Source organism: Ambystoma mexicanum, chromosome 10 (genome assembly GCF_040938575.1).
Source record: "Ambystoma mexicanum isolate Mex_15411 chromosome 10, UKY_AmexF1_1, whole genome shotgun sequence".
In the NCBI taxonomy this organism is placed as follows: Eukaryota; Metazoa; Chordata; class Amphibia; order Caudata; family Ambystomatidae; genus Ambystoma; species Ambystoma mexicanum.
In genome coordinates, this window is record NC_090932.1 from 590596229 (window position 1) to 590610331 (window position 14103).

Here is a 14103-nt window from a genome sequence, read left to right on the forward strand (position 1 = left end):
AAAAGCAGAGTTGAGGCTGTTGGAGGCATGGTCTTGCGAAACCGCTTCAGTTTCACCAGAACTTGAATGCGGAGAAGACGCTGGAACCAAATGAGCATCTGAAAAGCCTGGGAAGTCTTCCCCGAGATATAGCTTCACATTGGGCCACGGTCCAGAAAGCCATCAAACAATGGTGATTCTGTCAATAAGTGTTGGGGGTACCGGGGCATGCAGACAGGTATTGTAGCTGAATAGAATGTGGAATGTAGGCAAGGGACCCTGGAGGGCGGAAGGTTTGTTTGTTTGTTTTATTCACTTATAATGCGCACAAAACCCAAAGGTAGCCGGGCGCAACAGTACAGAAAAATGCAAAGCTTAAGTTACAGGGTAGGGTTAAGGGTTACATAAAGAATACAGGATACACAATACAGTATATTACAGGTAGACGGCAAAGGCAGTTTACAAGCAGGCATGAAGAGTACAGGGTACAGTGAGGACAGTAAATATACAGGCACTGGATAGATATTAGCTCATCGGCCGGATGGGCAGCGTGAGGGGGTCCAAAAAGGAAAGGTAAGCAGGACCAAGATGTGTATATCCAGGGTCCCATGGGGATGAGTGGGCACTAGTGGGCTAATCATTGGCGGACCTCAGCAGATTAATGTAGTTTGATCTAAATTTCGGAAAGGGCTGCTCCTAGCGTAGAGGGTGGGGCAAAGAGTTCCATAGTTGGGCCGCGCGAACCTGGAAGCTACTTCCCCCCGCCTTAGTTAACCTAAATCCTGGTATGATGAGGCTGTTGGCATTTGAGGTTGTGGAATGTAGGTCTGGGGAAAGCTGGAAGGCAGTTAAGATGAGACATTAAAAGAAGACCTAATCCATGTCTCAGCATCATCATTAATGTTATGGATGCTATGTATGAAATTAGGGTCACAACAATTGGCGACGAGGAGATGACCGACCCACGCATCTGATTAAAAAAAAAGAAAATATGCCGCAAGGAGCTGGACAATAAGGAACTAATGATCAGCCTATGGAGGTGGCTGAAAGGACACTAATGAGCCTATGGAGATGGCTGAAAAACAAAAAAAGAAAGGTTGCCCAAGGAAGGGCCAAAGGAAAAAAAGGTTGACCAAGGAAGGGCCAAAGGGAAAAAGGTTGCCTAAGGAAGGGCCAAAGAAAAAAAGAAGGTTGCCCAAGGAAGGGCCAAAGGAAAAAAAGGTTGCCCAAGGAAAGGCAAAAGAAAAAGAAAGGTTGACCAAGGAAGGGCCAAAGGAAAAAAGGTTGCCCAAGGAAGGGCCAAAGGAAAAAATGGTTGCCCAAGGAAGGGCGAAAGGAAAAAAGGTTGCTCAAGGAAGGGCCAAAAAAAAAGAAGGCTGCCCAAGTAAGGGCCAAAGGAAAGAAAAGGTTGCCAAAGGTAGGGCCAAAGGAAATGTTGCACAAGGAAGGAGCCAAAGAGTGACCTGAGGAGGAGGTCGCACAAAAGAACAAATACACAATCAACATAAAAGACAAAAAAAACAAGGAACAAGCAAAATAAAGGTAACATGGGAAAAGTTGAAAGTGACATCATTTGGGAAAAGAAAACTGCAGTAGTCATGGAGATGGTAAGATGCGCTGTGTATTTAAGCCCATAAAGTAAACAAGCCCAAAGGAGAAATAAACGTTATGCTGCACTGTATTTAGCTGGCTTTTATGACTTTATGCTGCTGCAGTGTGTGTATGGTTATGATTCTTGATAGTAAGGTGCTGTGTGGCCATTGAAACCTGCAATTTATTAAGTAACACAGTGAGTGTATGGTAATGTATATTCATTAATGAAGAGAGCTGCTGCATCAGGAAAGCATTTTTTTAAACGATAAACGAACCTCACTAAGCGCGCGGTGCAAGATTCCAGGAGCGGTAAAAGTCCCGCTGCGTAACATCAAAAGGTCAGAGGAAGAAACTCTAGTGCGTAAGAAAGAATGCTGTCACATTTGTTTTGCTTAAAAAGATAATTGTCATAGCAACCTCAGAGAAAAGGACCTTATTGCATAAAGGAGCATGCCGCTATATATATTTGATTGAAAGGAAAAGTAACAAACAAGCCCTGCCATAGCAACGCTAATGAACATAAACAAAGCGGTGTTCGATATTTTGATGTTGCGGCAATACGCAGCGTTACGAAATATGCAAGACAGAGGTGACGAATGGATAGAATGTTGAGGGCATGATATACTGGCAGGAAGGTAAAGAAGTGGTGAAGGAACATCATGTCTGTTAATAGGAATATTACACAGTGGTGCTCCGCAAACTGCAGCAAGCTCAAAAGAAAAAAAGAAAAAAAAGAAAAGGCACGCAAAGTGAAAGGCACTACAATCTCCAAAACCCTTAGTGGAAACGATTAATGAGAATAATACATGGCGTCTAAGATAACGTTGTCAATTCAGCGTGCGGTCATGTTGAGTGAAGTCATAAAGGTTACTATGGCAACCCAGCAAGTGCAAATACAAGCAATTTCCTAACGCCTTATTACGAAATAAGGTGAACAAAATTATAAACCAAATGTTATTGTAGTTTGGTGTATATGGCCCAAACAGTTAAATGTTACAATACTGTGATGAAAGATAACATTACAAGATTAACATGTTGTATTTACTATCACAGTTTTCCTGCTGACTTGAACACGTAAACATGAAGGAAGGGAAATAATGTTGGAGTACATGGGATGCAATATTATAAGGCAGGCAGCATTTCAACACAAGGTACAGTGGACTTCATCATCTGGTAAATAAACGGAACTGTCTCATCACGCAATGACAGTGATCAAGAGTCAGAAGGTGAAGAACAATAATGATGATGACAGGGATCACGTGATTAGACCCTGGAATGGCTAAAGAAATAAAACAAATAAAGAAAAGGTACAAGTTAAATATATAAGATTACTGCAATGTGAATATGCGGCACAGCTAGTGAACTGTTATGGACCCTTTACTGTAAAGGTTGTGCATGCTTGGTGGTAGTGTGTTGAATCTATTAATGCAGTGATCCGAAAAGAAAACATAGCAAAGTATTTAAAGGCAAAAGGTCACCTGATTCAAAATACATAAGGAAATGGAATGAAAGCGAATTTGATGGGAATAATACAAAATAAAGACAATAGTGGAGAATGAAATTAAAGGAAATAAATGACAAGGGAAATGAAAGGTTGGCGTAGCAATGCAGTAATATAGAGGATGTAAAAATACACACCACATGAGTGCAGGAAAAGAACAGGAACAAAGTGCGAAACAGGATAAAAGAGTGGCACCTGCTCCTGAACAACAAAAGAAGTCAGTAAAAGCTGCACTGTTTCAAAGCAGGGCAAAAGTGCCAACTTAAATTCAGCAATAGTGGAAATTAAAGCAATGCAAAGGCTGCAAATGTAAATGCCGTTGTGTGAAGAGAAGAGAATTATATCAAAGAGGGCCTGTCAAGGCAGTAAAGTCAAATCAAAGAAAGATCTAGCCACAGAGCATTAGAGACATGGACATAGACATGGAAAGAACCTGGTGGTCTCCTGGCACTTAAAGACTCAGGACATTCAACATCTTGTTTGCTTTGCAGTGGTCGCCCTCACCGGATCATACACAAGCCCTTACGTCTCACTGAACAAATGTGGAGGTGATCAATCCTGCCAGGCTGTCGGAGAGGGTGAACTTCTATGATAAGTTTCCGAAATGTCAGATGTGGGTGGACGGGAAGCCAGATGGCTCAGATTCTAATCCTGGAAAATGAACTTGTGTGTGTTATTGGCAATGTACTTCTCAAATACAAGTAATACAAGGTTGGATTTTCACAATTTTAGAGATTGCTTCGAAGTTACAGCATTGACAGGGTAATTTGGAAGCCGTGGAATAGACTACAAAATAAAGTGAAGCAATAATGACAGCCTGTAAGAGCTCAACAAAGAAAGGCTAAAAAAAAAAATAAGGGTGGGGGGGGGAGCAAAAAGGGGCAGGAAAGGGGAGATATGATGGGGTGAAGTATGCAGTGGAAAGTGTGAGGTGTGCAACCGGAAAACTCCTGAAGTCAGCAGTAAAGAGTTTACAGTGACAGTAGAACTTACAGTACTGTATGGAGAGAAGGATGTGATGAACTGTGACTGAATAACAATAACAACACAACTTATTCCAGATACAATAACTCAGCTGGGAAGAACATGGAGGCAGATTAAGGAATAACTGAAAGGATAAATTCAGGTACAGACTTCATAAAAAAATAATACAAATATAATGCAAACAGAACTGGAAATAAGAAAAAATACATTGCTTAGGCTGTACCATAAAATGATACCAAGTGAAAAGGGAATCCAAGGTAAAGGTGTACAGGCTGGGCATATTGCCAGTGGAAGCATGCTGGTTGACTGTCACAGCATTAACTGCACATAGCAATGTGCCTGGTGATGAAGGAACGCTCATAAAAGAAAAACAGAGAGGTGATCCAAGGACACAGGAACGTGAAGGGCCAGGCTGTGATGGAATATTGGATCGGCAAAGCACAACTTGCGTATTATCTAACAGGCTATTAGTGAACATAAGTAGACTGTGAACTGTGGACACATTGAACAGATGGGTATGATGAATTTAAATGATAAGTAAGGGGGGGTTGTAGCTGAATAGAATTTGGAACGTAGGCAAGGGAGCCTGGCGGGTGGAATGAGGAATGTAGGGCTGGGGACAGCTGAAAGGCAGTTAAGATGAGACATTAAAGCGTCTTCATTAATGTTATGGATGATATGTATGAAATTAAGGTCATAGGCACATGGGCAATTAAATAATTATTTTGAATACCAACCAAGTAAATTGAAAAGACAGATCTTGCACAAATCCTCATGCGAGAGAGATCAATAAGGGGAAAGTTGGTGTAAATGTTATCCTCAGCAGATAAATATTCATGAAGAACTTGAAAGGTAAATTGTGTACAAGTCTTCATATCGGAGAAGACAATTAGGGGAAAATTGGAGCAAACATTGCCCCAAGCAAAAGGGTATTAATGAAGAAAGCCAGTCTCCACATATGAGATGTAAATATGGGGGAAACTGGGACAAGGAGTACTTGAAGTGAAAGAAGTATTAACAGTGAAGAAGTACAATTGGGTTATACCTCAAAAGGAAGTGAACATTGTAGGAAGTCCTGGAGAAAGAAACACATCAGGCAGTTAGTCCTTTTGGGATAAAGATAACTGGTGGGGAATATACCAGGGGAGAGGCAAGACCCAGAAGGGGGGATTTCTGGCAGTATAGTATACCAGGTAATCAACACAAAACCTATTAAAGGAAAAGACTTGATGAAAAGATGCCTGGTAGGAGAGGACAGCAGGCGATCTAAAGACTTTATAGAAGAAGGAGAGATGCTCTTGCTATCCTTTAAAGTGGAACTGACACTTTTGACTATACTTAAAAATAACACAATTGCTTTGAAAAGACACCTTTTGTCATTCTTAAGGAACTGTTGTGTAAAAGAGACACTTCTAATACTCTTAGGGATCCATTGTTTGAAAAAGAAAATGTTTTCATCATCCCTAAGAAAGTGTTAAAAACACCATTACTTGAGTTGCCAAGAGATACTTTTGCCATCCTTAAAACGCCATAGTTTGGAAGAGACACTTCATCTTTAAGGAAGTGTTGTGTGAAAGACATTTCTACCACTCTTCAAGAACCATTATTTGAACTGAACATTTCCAATATTCTCCCTGAATTAATTAAGGGGAAAAGGATTGTTTTGTTGGATTTATATACTTAGTTTTTGCGCTTATTTTTTTTTTTAGATTAAAGCAGAAATATGTGCCTTGCACATTTTGTTTTAAATTTCTTTAGTGTGTGAGTCAGATATGTTTGTTTTGGACATAGGGACAGTTTGCCCAAGTTGGACGAGGAGACACAGACAGATCCCTAGTTTTCATTTCATAGGCAGGGAAACTCATTAAGATAGGGACCTGAAGGGCTTCATCCAAACCCTTATATTTTAATAAAATGTTTAATGTTGAAAACGTTACAACTTTGTGTCTGCCTCTCACACGCTGCCACTACCAGCAGTTTGGTGAAAATCCCTTAGTGCTGAAAAAAAGCAAAATAGCAGAACCCTGAATTTGTAATAGGAACCTCTTAATGCCAATCTCAGCTACGTCTTGAGCTTTGGGTGGATGGGCACCTGGAATTCGGCATCCTGTAGATCCACGGATAGCAACCAGTCCTGCAGTTCGAGGGCCTCTAGGGTCTGGGCCAAGTTCACCATCTTGAACTTGATCTTGCACATGTATGAATTCAAAAGGCTCATATCCCAGATAGGACATAGGCCCCTGTCCTCATTCAGAAGCAGAAAGTGATGTTAGTGCCAGCTTCTTGTCTTGTTCTGAATGGGGCACCAGTTAAACAGCACCCTTCACTAGAAGCAGACAGACCTCCTGGAGTAGGAGAGGGGTCGGAGAGAGGGTGGTTGGATGGGCATTGAGTAAAAGGAAGGCAGTAACCCTGAGTTATGACCTGCAAGGTCCAAGCATCGGAAGTGGTTTGACACCACTCTTCGAACTAGGCGATTCTCCCCACCACTTGGGTGAAATGGCTGACAATCTCTTTGAAGAGATTTTGTCCCTGTGGCCACTGTCGGGACTGGTGAGGCAGTAACACCACCTCTCTCAGCTCCACAATCAATACACTGGTGGGGAGGATGTGGCGCCTGACATATATGATGGTGGGCAAGCGAGGCGAAGGTTTATAAACATCAACCTCTCAAGTCTGAACTAAAAGATTGCTGAAAAGCCATGCCTAAGGACTTGGACGTTGCTTTCTATGCCTGAAATTTCTGTAGTGACACATCTGCTTTAGCCCCAAAGAGGTTTTTGCCATCAAAATGAATATCCAGAAGCTTCACCTGAATGTCCAAGGAGAAACCGGAGGTTCTCATCCATGTGTGTATCTTCTTGACCATCCCTGAATCCATGGAACATGCCACAGAAACATCTGTGTCAAGACCAGATTACAAATTCTGATGTGCTGCCTGTTTGCCATTCTTCATCAAGGAGATTGAAGTCCTCCATCTATTTGCCAGGGAGATTCTCTGCTGCCCCAGAGATAACATTCCAGGGGCTAAAGAAGTATTTGGCCCGGCACAAGATGTATTTATGGCCCTCAGAACGAGGCTGCCTGATGCAAATACCTTGCATTTCCAAGCATCTCGTCTCTTGCGCTTCTTGTCGCTGTGATGGACTGTATCACCAAGCTCTCTCGTCATACATGGCTGGAGGGAAACACCAGATTCGAGGGCGGGATGATGCTTTTTTGCAAAGTCTCGGTCCACCCTGGAGATTGACGCCAGCTTTTTTCAGGTGGTCAACACCACGGCCTACACAGCTGGGTTTAAAGGGAGCAGAGTCTCCCATGGCAGACTCTCATGCAGGATGTCAGTCAGTCAAATGGATCATTGGACTTGGAAGGTGCAGACAACATAAGTGTCCTTACCACATTAACCATCACCTTCTGAAAGAAGTGTGAGGCCTACTCAACTTCAGCACCGGAAGGATGTCAGCTCCAGAGGGGTGTGCAGGCCACTTGTCCCCTGAAGGCCTGCAGTCAATTCCAACATGTCCTCTCCCTCCCTGTAGAACTACATTGGGAATTCACAGCCCCACCAGATTAATGGGGCTCCAGCCAAAAAGGACGTGATCCCCTACCTCAATGAAGATGTTGGACATTTTCATGAGGATCCGGTCCATTGGAAGCAGGGTATACTTAGCGTAACATATGAGGTACAAGCACGTACGGCTCCAAGCAACGTTGATGGTGGCAGGGCAAGGAGGAATAACAGTAGGGCTGTGTTTGGAAGTCATATCAGCTCGAGCCTGACCTGAGCCCGATGGCATGCAGTTGCAATCTGGAGAGGAACCTCTTTCGGAATCACCAAGCGTAGTAGGTGTTGCGATAAACACCAGCACGGAAACCGCAAAAAAGTCTCTCGACTTAGAGTGGTGTCTCCTCTTTTTAGAAGACAAAGAAGAAAGATGTCTAGAATAGTTGCTCGGCCAGCAGGTCCTCTTCAACTGTTTATTTAGTCTTGTGTCCTTACGGACAGGGGAGTGCTTCTCCGTTTGCCTTCCTTGTATCTGCAACCAGTAGTTAGTAAGTTAATACTTTTGTGGCACGCTCTTTTAGAACCTTTGGGTGCATGGATTAGCTTGACATGCAGTTCTCTGGACAGTGTTCTTCCTGCAGGCTGTACAGGCAAATCTTGTTGGGGGCCGAGACAGACACCTGCCCCCCCCCTCCCCCAATTTGAACAAGTCTTGAAGCCTGAGGCATTTGCAGGATTGGGCCTGCCACAGAGAAAATTTGCTAAAGCTGAGTGGCATTCCCAAAACATACTAAATGTACAGAAAAAAGGAAATGAGGTCATGGGGTTCATATATACTGGCCCTGACATCGTGTATGGCATGGTGTGTGCATCGGAACTGGGCGGTGCAGTCACAGAGCAGTACTGTGGCATACGATGGCGAAAACATTTCGAAGGCATTTGCCACTGAAATTAGAATATTTAAGATGAGCAATCTGTGGGAGGTGGGACTCAATTAGAATAGCCCAGTGTTTACTAATGACATACCAATCATTTTGAATGTTAAAGCAGTCTTACTAATACAGAGTTCTAAGAGACCAATAAAGCTAGCTGCAGTTATCTCTGTTCCTTTTTGGCATGCAAGCTCCGCTCCATGCCTATGTTTGATGTTCTCCTTAATAGATCTAGCTCCTCATGCACAAAATTCCAATTCCATTTGTTTTGACATTGTTTACTTAGTGCCTATGCATTATCCAAGTTACCTCAGTATATCCTTGCACAGTGGTGGGAAAGGATGCTGTTGGTAGTGTCCAAACACTTCAAACACAATTGGCTGGCACTTGATATATTCCACAAAGGATTTGGTTACTTCCACAGCAATCTGTGAAAACAAGTCAAGAAATAGACAAAAACACTTCAAGTCAAATAGTACATAATGAAAGAATTAGATACCGTAACTAGCATTTTTTCCAAAGGCATACATTCTTCCTTCACCAGATTCATCACCTATACAAAGAGGCCATCAGGTGCAGACAAGACAGCCACGGGATAGCTAAACCGCTTCAAGTGACTATTCTTATTGAGTGGCAAAAACTGAAGTTGCTTCCCTCCAATGCAGGTGAAGCAACCTTTGTCCACCATTTCTTCTCTTCCAACCACATTTTCCCTACCTCAGAGGCCAGGGACATTAAAAAAGTGTAATACTGAGATGTCTGCAAGAAGAAACCAATGTGGGTAGGTGGGAGGGTGCGGATGTATGATGTATTTTGCAGAATAACAGCATTACCTATGTTACTTAATGCATTCTTCTAATGGATAATATAACCCAAATAGCCATTTACGATGTGAACATGAGAAAGCATATAGAATAATGAGTTGTTTTGCAAAAGTATGAAATGAGGGCAACATGGCCGACATACACCTAAAAGCTAAAACAGCCTTCACAATTGCTGGCATACCGATGTACCTTCCAGTCGCGTATGCACTTACTTCTTCAGGGCAGTCTTACGTTCCCAAAACATTAAGCATACTTTGTCAAAGCACAAACTATCTGCACATGGTCCTATACGACAAGGCTAAATCTTTCCAATCTCCAGAAAAGCTGATTGACTACTATCTAACTTGCCTGAATTGAGTCATCTTAGACATTTACACAAACCATACTCTTTTTGGGGCAAATCTTATTTCATCTCCATTCCATTTTGGGAGGTTTTTATGAAAGGACAGAATATGAGTAGATGAGTCTTCCTATGTATTGATCTCTTGCAACGTGCTCAGTGGCTTTGGAGCACATAATACAAGGATATTGGGTGCTGTGATGAATCCTGCAGAGTCATCACTAATTCCCGGTGATTAGCTCCTCCCACATGGCCAGAGGACGGCATCCGGTACCGGATCCTGACCCAGGGGGTGGTAATATGAGGGAGGATCATGTAGGTGGGGATGACTACCGGGAGGAGGTGATGACTCCTTTAGGATAGACACCTAAATTGATGATCGCATACTGCCATTCGGAGAAGAAAACCATTCTTTACTCAAATACACATAACTCACATTTAACATCTTTTGTCTCTGATGTTTTTGTTCTAAACAACAATCCTATGGACTCCAACTCCCATAACGCCTCAAATAATGAGACGAGGAAGAGGAAGAAACACGCAGACTAGTTGTTGCATTGTAGATCAGCTGCATAGGACATTTAAAGATGGTTCACACTTTCAATCAGGAGACAGAGAGAATAGAAGCAGCTCGGGCCAACCGGGATGCAGAACTGCATGTGAAAGCTGACACACAGGAAAGGACCGTGCTGAAAGAAGCACATGCTTTCAAGATGCTGCTTGTCAGAGTTTCTTACCGGACTAGCGGGAGGCCCAGAGGAGCATGGCAGGCCCCAGGGAAAAGTCTCAAAGGAACCGTCATTCCCGGCCAATGGGGACGCTATTCCTGAGTTAAGACTTCGCCACAGCAACATGTCACGGGTCGGAAACGCTATGGGGCACCAGCGAGTAGGCCCAGTGATGGGGGAAACCCCAGGGCATACCGGCAGACACATGAACAATTAAAAGTGCATTTTGAATACCGACCAAATAAATTAGAAAGATAGAATTTGCATAATTCCTCATGCTTGAGATGTCAATATGGGGAAAGTTTAAGCAAGCATTGCCATAAGCAAATTAATTCTGGTGGAGAAGTTAGAAGGCAGAACTTGAACAAGTGAGATGTCCATGTGGGGAAGCTTGGGATAAGTAGTATCTAATGTCAATGACATATAAACAGTTCAGGAGTACAACTGCGCTATACTGGGAAATAGGGAGAACATTGAAAGAACCCCTGAAAAATTAAATATATCAGGCAGTTAGCCTTTTGGGGGAAATATACCTGACAGGAGAGTACACCAGGGGGAGCTATAAAACCTAGAAGAGGATTCCTGGCAGGGGAGTAAACCAGGGGAGCTAAATAATCTGCTGATGTATTCCTGGCAGGGGAGTATACCAGGAAGTCATCCGTGAGAAGTTATGTAAAAGAGACACCTTTGCCCTCCTTGAAACAACAGTTGTGTAAAAGAGACATTTTTGCAGCATTGAGAGATTGTTGTATGGAAGAGACAGTCTTACCCTCCTTGAAGAAATATTGGTTGGAAATAGACACTTTCACCATCCAGCTTGAAATAATCCATGGGAAGGGAACTACCGTCTAGATCCTTGGAAGAAACCATTTTTGTTAGATTTATCTATTTGCTTTATATTTTAACATTTTTTGGCTAAACCTAGATCAGAGACTTTTTTCCTTACACTTCTAAGTTGTTCATTTCTAGTGTGAGGGTCAGATATGCGTTGGACACAAGGACAGTTTACAAAATGTTGACGACAGGGCACAAGACTGATCTTTAGTTTTAGTTTTCTTGGCAGAGAAACTCTCTTTAGAATTGGGGATAGGTAGACTATTATCCAACCCTTTTCTTTTGATAAAGATGCCTAATGTTGAAAACACTACCACTTTGTGCCTGCCTCGCATTTCAGACCCCTCACAGTGCCCTGATTTTTCCCAACTAATACTTGGGGTGATGTGATTGTCATAAACTGCTCCTCAGGATAGGCTGGTCAACTGGTAAAAGTAATCGATCTTTCATCCTGATCAACCAATTTATTATGGGGGAATGGAAGGCCGTTAACTCTGGGTGAAGAGGGGCAGGAAGCAGGCATAGCATATAAACAAAACGGTGGGGTAGAGGTAAGAAGGCAGAAGGGAGAGGAGGTTGAATAATGGAGTCAGAGGTACAGTGCAGTTCATGGTGAGGAGATAGGGACAGGAAAGGTAAGCAGAAGGGGAGGGGAGCTCACCAGAGGCTCAACTCCAACAAGCGAGATCATGGTGAGGTGGGGTCATGGAACATGGTGGGATTTGAGGGGGAGTAATGAGGCCAGGTGTTCAATGATGTACAGGATGAGGGGATAGGGAATAAAAGGGGAATAGCAGGGGGGTGTGGTACAGGGGACATCCCCTGATAAGTGAGACCAGGGTTAGGTGGGATACTATACAAATGATTTAATAAAATAACATCTTGAAATGGATTGCATTTCGATAAGTGTGTTTGGGTAGCCACAGATGGTAAACATTTTACTATTTTAATTGGCAGTAGTCAGTCTCCTTAAAAGGATGCCCACGAGGAGACAATCCATTCAGGACATATGAGAAGCACAGAGCGGAAGACAAGCTGGCATGGGTCGGAGACTCTAAGTAAGGGGATGAGGAGGGAGAAGAGGGTAGAATGAAGATGCAGAGTTTGAAGGGCACACAATGTACAAAATGCACAAGTGAGTGTTGAGGGTTCATTTGGTGCTAGACTACACTTCAACATCTCATACATAGGGGATAGAGGAATGGTACAAAGTGTTTATGGTATCTTGAGATATCCAGGCCTCCCCACCCCAGATAAACTGAGGATTGTGGGAAGGACAGAGAATAATTTTTGAAGTCAGTTCATGCACCAGCCAAATTGTACCCATAAGACTGGACCGTAACGTTGGCTAGTCTTGATTAGACAGTAGAAAAATAATAGGAAAAGTGGGAACTTTTCCTACTAGAACGGATCCTCCACTTCGAAAACATTCCTAAAAACAAAAGTTGCAGAAGACCGAATTAGAGAATATAAAACTGATAGTGTAGCGCTGTAACCACAAATCACTGAAATGGGCATTGTCTTGTTCTTGGTTGAAATGTGAAAGTATGCCGCCTCAGGTCTGGGGGGTCCAATCACTTGGCACCAGAAGGATGTCACAATTTTGATTTTGTTTTTAACAAAGACAAACATATTTAGGGATCACTGATCTGGTATGTGTTGCAACTGCACTGTTCAGGGATACTAGAAAGTAGTGACAATTGCAGCTCCAATCTATCTTTTATTTGGCCACTTCGGCAGAAAGGTAATAATCCCATGCTTCTTTTAGTGGTGTCCTTTTGGAATGGTGGACATGGAGATGGCAGAAGGTGAACAGGAGGTATTACCAACAAACAGGAAATATTTATGCCTGACTTTCTGGTGAACCCAATGGTCCTAGGTGAAGTCCACTAGTCTGCAAACGCTTCAATCCTTCCTTTAAAGATGGCACTGTGCTAAAAATAAATGGCTCTGCCAAGAAGTTTTCAGCCTTGTTGAGAGAGGGGAGGAATGGCACAATCCGGCATCCTTAATTGTGAAGTTCTTTTCCCTTACCACACGGTAAGAGCTGCTGTGAGGATTGAACATTGCTTTCCCTGAAAGGGAAATTTAGCAAATACTAAACATGTCATTAATGGGGAATTCTGAAAGTGACTCTAATCTGTGTGAATCTTTCAAGCAATTCACCAACTTTGGAAACAAGTACTTGTCTACATCGAACACATGTAGAAAATGTTTGCTTTGGCATCCTCAAAGAAATGAGGCTACCTATTACAATTGTGAGGAACTCATGGTGACAACAGCAAAGAAAGACACAAGTGATCACAGTTCAAGGGTGTTTATTGAACTCTTTATGCAGGGTAGAAAGATGCCTAAGCTAAACCTAAATCTAAGATGGGAGCAAGCGTCGATCATCTAATGAAAAATAAGACAGTGGCATGTGTCAAATAAAAAAGGGCCTATACTAAGAAACCTATTATCAAACCTTACAACTAATACAAAAACGGGTGTGGGTTGGTTTTCAAGAAAAGAAAGAAGTGTTCACAAATAATATGTCAGGCTGCGGTAGTTTAGATCTCCCTTCCCCACGTTTTGTGCACAGGGTCAGGTAGGAGCTTGGAGCACAGCGCACACTCGAGCTTTCCCAGCACAAGCTAATAGTTCCAATGGCAGAATCAGGACTGTCGATGGCCAAGTCTCGTTCCTCTTGAAAGTCTCTTGGTTTCGAGGGCCTGATGTGTCCAATAAACAAACAAACACAAAGTTCCATAGTTCACATTGGGGGACGGCTTAACCCCAGGGTCCCCCTCTTCTGTGTTCAGACCCTTTGCTAACAATTTTGCAATGCCTTATAAAACAGTTCCGGTGGACATCCCTTGGCTGGGATTCCCTTTGTCAACA

At 42.8% G+C, this 14103-nt stretch overlaps 1 protein-coding gene and 1 long non-coding RNA gene across 8 annotated transcripts in view; one reads left to right on the forward strand and one right to left on the reverse strand.

The window, feature by feature from the left end:
• The window catches only part of KIF1A (kinesin family member 1A), a 4129412-nt gene that overhangs the window by 1773724 nt on the left and 2341585 nt on the right, over positions 1-14103 (reverse strand). For all 7 annotated transcript variants that reach the window (XM_069618139.1, XM_069618143.1, XM_069618141.1 and 4 more), the window contains one exon: positions 8807-8925. In XM_069618139.1, the coding sequence (XP_069474240.1) occupies positions 8807-8925 (119 nt within the window). The remainder of the gene's footprint in view (positions 1-8806; positions 8926-14103) is intronic.
• LOC138491571 (uncharacterized) overlaps positions 1-14103 on the forward strand; it is a 333185-nt gene that overhangs the window by 176499 nt on the left and 142583 nt on the right. The window lies entirely within an intron of this gene.